We start from the raw sequence: 11137 nt of genomic DNA on the forward strand, positions 1-11137 counted from the left end.
GAAATTACAACAGAGAGGGGCGGAGAAATGCCTCGTTTTCGGCATTTTGTCAGACCATTCCAGCTCACAATGACTGAGTCCGTCCGAGCAATATGACCCACTTTGGATATGTGATATGGATTTTCTTCTCCGCGTGGGGTACGGGTATTTCTCTTTTTCTTTTTCCCTCCATATCTGTCGCTTTCTACATTCTTTCATATTTTTTTCTTTCTTTCTTTCTTGGCTCATTGGGATATTCCTCTTTGCAGGGAGTGTGTGGACTCTACCTCATGTGAGGAAGTATCAAACAGTGATACCTCAGAAGCTGAAGAATTCATCTCACATCACTGGTGCTGCCACCCATCAGGTAAGTCACCTTCCCTCACAAACACACCCTCCGGCAGCTCATTTTAACTTCTGAAATCTCTCATGCACATGTAATCTACTAATCTTGTGTATGTTGACCAGAAGTATCCTGATGTACTGAGATACTCTTTGAGGATTGCAGAACAAAACTGCACACTACATCTGGAAAGAAATACGTAAGAGAGTTTTATTGTTGTCTTCTTGAGTGCATATTCGTGTATATCAACCACAATGATCATTTCAGGGAGCTCATTGGAAAATCCTTCTTTGTGACACATTATTCCGAGCAAGGCACCCAACTAACAGTGACGCCTGCTCTTGAGGTATGTGTTGTTTCATGAGGGTTGTGTGTTGAGAATTAGGGGCGTATGTTTTTACAATGACTGAAATATATTAATGTAAGGCAAGGGTGGATAAACTTTTTCCTTTCAGTCAGGGGCCATCAGTCATATAAAGGTCACAGCCTACTAAATCCATGAATAAGATAATGTACCGGTAATTATAAAATAGAGGGTTAATATATATACTGTATATATGTATATATATATATATAGAGAGAGAGAGAGAGAGAGAGAGAGAGAGAGATTGAATTCATTTAATAATGCCTCAATGGGTCTTGTTTTCTATGAAACAGGCATGGCCAAGTGATTCCCAAAGTTGGAATCTCAACATGGTCCGACATGTCTGGATAAGATAAGGACTTTACATGACTAAAGAGGCTGTATGTAATTCAGCAGTTCTCAAATGATTTCCCTTAGGGACTCACATTTTCCCATGGTCTTTAAATTGTGACCCATTTTTGTAGGACTCAGACAAGGCAAATAATTGTTTTTGTTTTTTTAATTGCCTTCAGAAACACGTGATTGCAACTAATTACATGTGTAATCCTCATTTCAGTGAACGTGATCTTTGCATATGTCAAGATTAATACATGTGAGTCAGTTCAAAGGTTGGGGGTTGAAATCCAGGCCCCTCTCCTTCTCATGTGTCTTCTCCTCATGCTTGCGTGTTTTTTCTACCATATACTCCGTCTTCCTCCAACATTCCAAAAACATGCGCGTTAGTTAAATTGAAGACTCTACATGCGAGTCCGAATGGTCGTTTGTCCATATGTGCTTTGTGATTGGAAAGTCAGGTGGGAAAGGCTCCAGCCCACCAGCGATGCCACTGAAGACATAAAAAAAATGGATGGATGGATGGTCTACCAGTTGAGAATGATTGGTCCAGTCTAACACTGGATTGATTAGTTATTAATTTCACTGTTGTGTCCAAATCATTTGTGTTTATATGATTTTAAATGTAATGTTTTCAACACAGGAGATTGTGGCATCAAGTACAGGAAATCCTGTGGCATAATACCCATCCGCGATGTACTTTTGTCAGATTTACTTCATAACCACCCAAGTGGACTCTGATTTGACGTATGAGGTGGACATGTCGATTACTTAATGACATAGTTCCTTCCTCTAATTCTGACAACTCACACAGGAAGTTGATTAGTAATGCTAATGTATGTTCTTGATTTCTTATTTCCCTCTGACCGTGACTCAAAGTGCAACACGTCAAGTTTGGCCTCATATTCACTGAGATATTTGTTGTCAAATCTGTCTCTTCCTCACATGTTCAGAATCACTGCTACTACCACGGACATGTCGTGGGAGTCAGCGACTCCTCTGCCAGCATGGAGCTGTGCTCAGGATTAAAGTAAGTCTTTTTGCCTCCCGCTTCCCATCCGGTAAACTTAATTCCAAAGAGGTTATCATTGCCATAGCATGGCATGGCAAATTCATTTAAAACCACAACAGTTTGAGACTGCCCACCACGACTCATGTCCAGCATGTTAAATACAGACTCCCCTGCAGCCAGTTCCTCTATGAGAATTAATAAGATTGAGTATGACTACGTTTGAGATCCAAATGTCTCAGTCTTAACCACTTCAAGTATTTCCTATGAACAAGATTTCAGTTTAATATGATGGCAATTCTCGTCTTTGCTCTGTCCCTGAAGTTCCTGTTTTTCCCTACAGGGGGTTTGTGCACCTCCAAGATGAGACGTACCTGATAGAACCCTTGGCCTCACAGCAGGCTGAAGGTCACACTGATGAGGGTCTTCATGCAATTTACAATTATAAACACTTGAGAAGGAAGAGGAGCTCCTGTTCCCATGGAAACACAACCATGTACTATGATCATATCGCTCGCCCGTCTGGACTGCTCCAGCTCAGCAGTCTGGTAAAGACAGACGCAGCATAGACACATCCATACATTTTGCAGCCAAGTAGCACACTCATATTTTACATCAACACACACCACATAATTATTCAGTTCAGTGTGATGATCGAAATTCTCAGATGATTGGATACCATCCCCATACCTTCAATTCCAAGCACCCTACTGTATATCTTTTACGACTGTACTAATGTCTTTTTTTTCCCTTGGAAAATATCTAACGTCCTCAGAGAAGCAGAGGCCAGACCAGAGACAGAGAACGAAAACCCAGAACAGTGGAGCTCGCTGTGGTGGTCGACAACACGGAGGTTTGATTCCTCTTTCTCAGATCCAAAATAACCTGCCGTATATTTGATTTTAATCAACGATATGCATTCCCATATCTGCTAATGTCAATCTTTTCCTTTCCAGTACAAGAGGTTTGGTAATCAAAGGACAGTGGAGGCCAGAGTGCTTGAAATAGCAAACAACGTTGACAGGGTACGTGTCCCTCACACAGACAGAAATAGTCAGTACCGTGAAATAGGTTCTTTTTCAAATTCACACAACTCCTCGATTCTTTTTATGTGGTCTGGGAATATTTCATGCGCATGCACAACCCGCTTTGCGTCTGGATAGCAGAAATAGAGGGAAAAGTGTGCTGATACGGTCTGTTCCCTCCAAGTGATTAAAAGGAGAAGTTCTCGCACTTCAACTGTGAATCTTAACACCTAAGCAGAGGAGTTTTCACACATATTCCACTCTGTAACTTTACATATTCTCTCAAAATTGGGCCAATGTCTGTGACTCCTCAGACAGTAGACCCGGCAGTGGCGGTCCGTGACACCATGATCCCCGCTCATGTCCTTCGTAGCGTCATGTCTAACTCGCCTTTGAACTTTTCTCCACAAACTGTATCGAGGGATCCGACATTTTCGCTTTCCCTTTTTCCCCGCTATTGTGTTCCAGCTGTATCGTCCTGTGGGTGTCCGAGTGATGTTGGTTGGACTTGAGATCTGGTCGTACAGAGATCAAATAGTGGTCAGCTCCAGTCCCGAACAAACCCTCAGCCGCTTTCTCGAGTGGCGCCAGCGGAACCTCCTGCCGAGGATGAAGCATGACAACGCACAATTCATCACGTAAGACTCAGCTGTATTTTTTGGCTCACACAAAGAGCCTCTCGTCTGCTCTGACTACGATGTGAAAAATGTTCTCTTTTTCTTGTTTAGAGGCTTGGATTTTGAAGGGGTCACGGTCGGTCTGGCCAACACAAATGCAATGTGCACCTCGAGCTCGGGAGCGGTCAATGAGGTGGCTGCTTACTTTTGTTTTGTACAGTCATCGATAATCATCAAAAGACTATGAAAAACCGGTGGCTGATGATAGTTGGGCTTTGGCGAAAGTGTCTTGGATCCACAAATTGGTCAAACTAACAATATATTAATTGATAATGGATGGATGATTGATTAATTATTGTTACATCAATTTACTCTGTGTGTGTGTACTGTATACAATGTTTGTGTCTATTTTTGCCCTGTGATTGGCTGGTGGCAAGTCCAAGGTGGACTCCGCCTTTGACCCAAAAGTCATCTGGGTAGACTGCAGCTCATACACTATGTATATAATTTATGAACAGTGCAGCATATTGATCAGAGTAATGTTGTGCAGAAGAGTTGTGCCAAAATGGTGGTATCGATTTCCCATAGATGAAGTCATGTTGTCCTTCTTGATATTTAAGACTGACTCAACAGTGCGATTTGTCTATATCGCCTCACGATCAGATTCATCTTCTGGAGCAACCAGTTTCACACAATTGAGCAATTAATTAATACCAAAATATCAAATTAAACTAACATAAAACATGATCTTTTGAATATAATTCAATGTTATACAAGTGTGAAAGATACCAGTAGTTGTAAAAAAAAAAAAAAAAAAACACTATTATTTTGAAAGTCAAGTGACAATCCATATGTCAGTTGATGCTTACTTTATATGACTTGGTGGATATTCCTCTTCTCGTTTTTTGGACTAAGTCTCCTAAATTTCTACAAGAGTCAGAGATAAGGAAAAGAGGAACATTCAGTCCATAGATAAACTTGACTGCAGTTTGAGTGCGTATTTTAAGATATCCTTTATTCGTCCCACACTGGGGAAATTTACAGTCTACAGCAGCAAAATTGGGGGTAGAAAGAATTAAAAACAAAGTGTTTGCATGCACAAAAATAAATGTTTCAGAAGAGAGCTGTACACAGTTCAATATAAGTGTAATACAAATATATATATATATATGGATATATTTTGTAAATGTGGGTGAGTGCCAGACTTCATGGGCTCCGCAGTGTTTCAATTTCACTTGTCTTAACACCCCTCCTCTGTGCCGACAGGACCACAACAATAACGCAATAGGAGTGTCCTCTACCATCGCCCACGAGATGGGTCACAACTTGGGCTTGTCTCACGATACGGAGAATTGTATCTGCGGTTCTTTGACATCAAAAAAAGGCTGCATTATGGCAGAGAGCATCGGGTATGTGAATTTAAACTCCGACTGAGCCCGATTTGTACGACTCAAACACGAGTAAACATCGGGGCATCTTGACTGCTCCTCTAGTGCCGTGCCTCCAAAGACGTTCAGCAGCTGCAGCCAGCACCAGCTCAACAGGTTCCTGGAGGAGATCAACCCAGCGTGTCTGTTGAATACCCCCTCTACCGGTCGCCTTTATGGTGGGCCAGTGTGCGGCAATGCCTTCCTGGAGCCCGGTGAGGAGTGTGACTGCGGAACTGTAGAGGTAGGCTGCGCTCACGCAAACATTTACATGACCAAATCTCAACAAGCAAGGCTGGGTTGTAATATAATGCCGACTTCCAAGGAATGCAAGAATCCCTGTTGCAACGCTACGAATTGCAGACTTAGCGCAGGAGCTCAGTGTGCCGAGGGTGAATGCTGCCACGACTGTCAAGTGCGTATACACTCTCCGTGCGTCCACTCAACGTGCTGGTCGCGGCTGTGACAATTTGCAGGCTCGTCGGTTGTGTGTGATCAATTGCATTTGTGGTCCACGGCCATTTTCAGCTGAAAGCGTCTGGCAGCGTCTGTCGGCCAAAGACAGGAAACTGTGACTTGGCAGAACACTGCTCTGGACTATCTGCCTCCTGTCCTCCCGACGCCTACTCCCAGAACGGGCTGCCATGCAACCGTGGGAAAGGATACTGCTACAACGGACAGTGTCCGTCGCGACAGCAACACTGCAAGAGACTGTGGGGACCAGGTAGAACACCCAAATATATTTTGGTCTAACTCTCATAAGTTCGACTATAACACTTGCCTGCACTGGCTTCCACTGCCCAACCTTAAAACTAAAAGGCGGAACGTGCCCCATCCTTGCAGTCAGTTGCTTCTGTAAAAAGCAGTTAAAAACACATATTAAAAACACATTTTGTTGCCAGTCGGCAGACTTAATTGATTCATTTATTTTGATTCATTGTGTTTTTACTGTTTTAGATATGAATATAAAAGGTTTGTAATTCCATATTTTAACCACACAAAGCACTTCGTGAGTCCTCTCTGCGAGATGTGCTAAGTACACTAAATAATATTTCCTTGCACACTTCATGAAAAATGACATTATTGATTCTGTTTAACAACACGGGTCACTTGTCTTGTGCCTTATGTTATAGATGCTGAAGTCGCTGCAGATGCTTGTTTCTATCAGCACGGAGGCTGCAGAAAGAGCCTGTTTACCCGTAGATGTTTTGGCCAGTATGTTTTGACACAATGACATATTAACATATTTGGATAGCATTTTTTGACTTTGTGATTGATTGCTTTGTATGCAGAGAGCAATCATGCGGGACACTTTTCTGCTCGGGAGGGTGGGAGTTCCCAGTGACAGCAAGGAAGTCCTTTTACAAAGTAGGAAATGAGGAATGCAACGAGGCGACCATGAACCCTGAAGACAACTACCCTGCAGACCTGGGCATGGTGCCCACCGGTACCAAGTGTGGCAACAATATGGTAAAACTTAGTGTCGCTTTAGATTGGAGCTGCTCTAGACGGTATGCGCTGCTAACATGTGTACTGATCCATCTTGAAGGTATGCCACAACCAAAAGTGTCAAGACATCAAAAACATAAGAGCGTACGGAACCAACGACTGCTCCGCCAAATGCAACAACCACGGGGTGAATATTTTACCCACACAGACACACGCTCACATACACTCAATATTTGAAGTATCTGACTGAATTGATCTTCAATAGGTTTGTAACCATCAGAGCAAGTGTCACTGCGATCCTGGTTGGGCTCCACCTTACTGTGAGGTGCTGGAATCGCAAGTGTCCGACGGTACAGTACTCATGCACAGTATATAATCAATTTTGTGTGATTGTGTGAATATCGAAGATGCCCACATGTTTTTTTTGTGTGTCTGACACCCTTACTGTTGTGTGTGAAGCAAATGTTGGTCTGAAGCTTGAAATGTCCAGCTCACATTCTTACGATTTCTCAAATAGTGGCCATGCCTTTGATCGACGCTGTGCCCAAAAATGCAAAAAACTGTAACTTTAATGATCTCAGATGCGTTCCGGTACTTTCCAGACACAGAGATTCACCCTTTCAGGGACAGTGGTTAATACAGTGGACAGCTTAGCAGTAATGGAAAACGGAAACAAAAACGTGCTGCGTGTCAGATTTTACAGATAAAGCACCAAAAATGATGCACTATTTTCTGCGTATAAAAGATACAAAAAGGAAAAAAAGGAGTAGGAATACAAAACAAGAAAGGACAAAAACAGGATGGATCCGCTATCTAAATCAGCATGTATTGTATTGTATGAACTGGAACAATCACACAGGCACGAAGCTAATCGCACTGATATCGCACTGTACATACAGTACTTGCCTGTAGGTGAGCTTGATGAGAAGGTTTTTTTGTGACTCTGCCTTGTTTTCCTTGACACTTATGACTTGGAATGTACTCCACATGGGGTCGGACAAGTGTGCTTTTGTGATCAAATAGAGGCACCAGTATGGTGGAATTCCCCTTCGTAGATACAGTAATGACATTAAACGGCATTTACTGTCGCTACCCTCAAGCAACGAATGGAGATTGATAATGTGATGTGTCTTTCCAGGCGGGGGAATGGGGCTTATTGTGTCCCTGGCTGTAAGCTTGTTCATAGTCGCGACCCTTCTCATCGGGGGCTGCGTGTGCTGCTGCCAGAAAATACAACCTTCAAAGAGGTTTGACATTCAACTCTCTTGGCCTTGATGGATCAATAAGCCCTCGTGTCTTTTTTATCTTAGTTTCTGTGGGTATTTATTTTCCAGATGCCTCCCTTCCACCTCAGGACAGACAAATCCTTTGTTCCGATCAGGCAATGCGCGGGGCAGCCCTCACCTTCGTTCCACAACCATCAGCCAACCAACTTTTGTAGAGTCGTCAGCTACTCAAGTGTGTAAACCGCATTCCTTCTCCATGGTTGGACCATCGAATGCCAGGTTCAAAGCCTGCAGAACCGCTCCTGAGGTTCGTCACTTAGATCGCGCAGCTTTTGCCTCTTCAAAATGTTTTAAAAACAAACAACAAACAGGAAGTATTGCCTGGATCGGATTATGAGGAACTCCTATGAGGGAAAGGGTCCCATCAAGACTAAAATGGTCAAATAGACAAAATTGGATAATAAATGAAGCATTTGGGGTACAGTGGAACCAAGAAAGGTTAAAAATGAAATCATCTATTCCCACAACGTATGTGTAGTGAATGAATTTGTTCCAGCTGTCTCCATTATAAAACCATAATTATATGTGCAGGTTGTGATGCAATTAACATTTTCACACTGCTGAAGGTCAAACGAGTAAAAAGACAAGTTTAAAACTGTGTCAAACGAAAGTACAGTCAAACCGCTTTCTTTGGAAGACACCTCATGTTGTAATTGTAGTGAGGACAAATTGTATTGCTCTTCATGTAACCAAAACAAACGTGGAGTATATCCTTTAGATCACCGGTTTCAAACTCAAGGCCCCGGGGCCAGATCCGGCCCGCCAGGTCATTTTACGTGGCAACTTACAGAGTCAACTTCATAGGGAAGCACTCATCATGCTTTTCTTTCCACCTCATTGTGTCCTACAGCCCCCTAAAAAGGAACCAACTGTACCTCAGCCATCAAAGATCCAACAGGTAATTTGATCCAGACGTTAGCACAGAACCCCCACAAAAGCCACTCTTATCATCCTCATCAGTGTTTATATTCCTACATCAGTCACATCATGTTTTTTTTCTTTTAGGGTTTAAGGCCACCCTTGCAACCACCAGCAGTGCCAAGCAAGCCTATCTACACTGAGGTAATGTATAAAATCGACGGGAATCAAATGTTCGCAAAACGGCTCATCGTTTTAATTGTAAAATCAGTTCATGATGAATATATGGATCAACGGAATTGCCTGTCAAAATGATCAAGAAATGAAAACTTTGTGTGTGTGTGTGTGTGTGTGTTTGTTAACAACAAATGTGTATAACCTGTGGCGAAACTGAACTTTGAACCCTATTATAAGAGTGGGCTATGAAACACCCTCATACCCATGGGTACAACTCCCTGGCTTAATAATTTCAGTTTGTTAGGTTTTTTTGTAGCACAAAGTTCAGTCTGGAAAGTAATTACGCAGTTGTTTTTTTATACATTTTTATTTGTTTTTTATCTTTAACAAATCTGCAAAAATCAGCTGGCTTTGTACAGGGTTGGAAGAAAAAAGGGGGCCTTTCCCACATTGTTCCTGCACTATGACTCAGGGGAAACTTCAGGGCTGAGCAGCCAAACAGTAATCATTAAGAGGCATGTCCCAAAACGTGTGATTATTCACATATTGATTTGTGATGACTTCCAGGCTAGGCCGCTCCCTCCGTCCAGACCTCTACCACCACTAACGTCCAAACCAGTAAGTCAAGATTTAATCATCCACGTGGCCAATGTTTTTGTTGTTTCGATGTAATCATTTGCGTTCTCACAGGTCACAAAGCCAAAACCTGTCACGCCTCCAGTGAAGCCAAAGCCCGCCGTTGTCCCTCTGCAGCTGCCTCACACTCAGCTGGTACGTCTCGAGACCACAGCGGTGTTTCGCTAACTCCGCCACGCCTCGTCTTGTCAGACTCTCATTGTTATCCCCGAGGAATCTGTATTCACAATTGTGGATTTTTGGCCATCATCCCAATATAGCGATTTATGAACTAGCAGTGGCTTGGTATTAGCTCACCTGAAAAGTAATATCCAGTATGTTTAAAAAAAATAATAAATCAAAAAAAGAGAAAGGACATTGACACATTATTGTCAACTAATTGTGCTTTGTGTAAAGTCAGCTGGGATTGGCTGTGTGTAGTGAGGATAATTCTGAAAATGGATGTATAAAGTGGGTAAATCAAGCAACAAAAGTGCTAAATTCATCACTGGCTGCACGTCTAAAGAGATTGTATTGAAAGATGCTTCTGATGTGTGCTTGCTGATTGTATTTATGTGGATAGCTTGCAGGAAAAGCTGCCATGACTCGACTCAGTAGACCCAGATGACCGAGGGGAATCATTCCACTTCTGAAATTCTCAGATACTGATGCTCTTATATCAACTACAAGGACTTAAAAAGAAGGGAGAAAAAAAAGCTCTCAGGAGACGTTGGTGTCGGTTCATGCAGGGACAAGACCCAGCTGAAGGATAAACAACAAAAATCAGTGTAATTTCTTTTTGTTTTTCTTTTTTCTTACGCCGTGAGGATTACCACCATCTGCCTTGCTTCTTTTTAAAACTGTGATTGACAGCTCTTTTTGCTGCGCCACCATGATGAGACGACGATGATCTGTTTGAAGGGAAACATCTCTCCCGCTTCTCCTCGATCCTGAGATATGTGAACACTTTATGATTGCACTGCTGATGCTGTAACTCTTTTCTCATTGTTTTGGTACGAAGAGAAGTTTTCAAATGTGGCACCAACGTGGGCACTTTAAATATTTTTGTATGATAAAAGGACAGAGCGTAGACGGGGGTTTCGGGAGCCCCTTCCCAGCCTGTTTTAGATGTTTCTCTAGCTCCAATATATCCGATTCAAATTTTCAGCTCATCAGCAAGCTGCGCACAAACCTGGTAATGGTCCCTCATTTGAATGAGGTTTGTTGGAGCTAGGGAAGCATCTAAATCAGACTGGATAGGGGCTCCCCCAGGACCAGACTTGGAGACCCACTGATGTCAATTGAATGAATTTGCCTTGAATCCATTTGTGGGACTGTATGAATGTACGAATTTGTGCTTGACAATTGTCTTTTTCACATTGCAACCCATGTGGATTTTAACTTCTCAAGGGATAAAAAAAAGTATGTTTTATGCAGTAGTTGCCATCACATCGTCCCTTATAGAAGTAATAATAACTCATTTAACGAGGATTCAAAGTTCAATCCGAGTTTTATTTCTATTTATAAAGACCATCGTGTGCGCATGCATGTGTTTAAATAAAATTACAGAAAACTAGATTTTTCTTCTGTGCAATTATTTGAGGACATTAACACAGTACATTACTGCATACCATAGAAACTCCCAGATAGCACTT

The 11137-nt window shown here is 42.3% G+C and overlaps 1 protein-coding gene across 1 annotated transcript; it reads left to right on the forward strand.

Annotated features, from left to right (window-relative positions):
* Positions 1-13: 13 nt before the first annotated feature.
* On the forward strand, positions 14-11060 carry adam8a (ADAM metallopeptidase domain 8a). Its single transcript, XM_052079520.1, has 25 exons — positions 14-138; positions 249-346; positions 448-521; positions 590-668; positions 1973-2049; positions 2372-2576; positions 2804-2881; positions 2985-3053; positions 3522-3691; positions 3782-3863; positions 4937-5079; positions 5164-5341; positions 5423-5512; positions 5626-5821; positions 6231-6312; positions 6390-6567; positions 6647-6733; positions 6812-6896; positions 7685-7793; positions 7881-8079; positions 8683-8730; positions 8838-8894; positions 9435-9485; positions 9558-9638; positions 10066-11060. Exons 1-25 carry the CDS (start codon positions 93-95, stop codon positions 10108-10110), a joined length of 2607 nt encoding a protein of 868 aa, XP_051935480.1. The 5' UTR covers positions 14-92; the 3' UTR covers positions 10111-11060.
* Positions 11061-11137: the final 77 nt, after the last annotated feature.

The sequence above is a fragment of the Hippocampus zosterae genome, chromosome 11, assembly GCF_025434085.1.
Source record: "Hippocampus zosterae strain Florida chromosome 11, ASM2543408v3, whole genome shotgun sequence".
In the NCBI taxonomy this organism is placed as follows: Eukaryota; Metazoa; Chordata; class Actinopteri; order Syngnathiformes; family Syngnathidae; genus Hippocampus; species Hippocampus zosterae.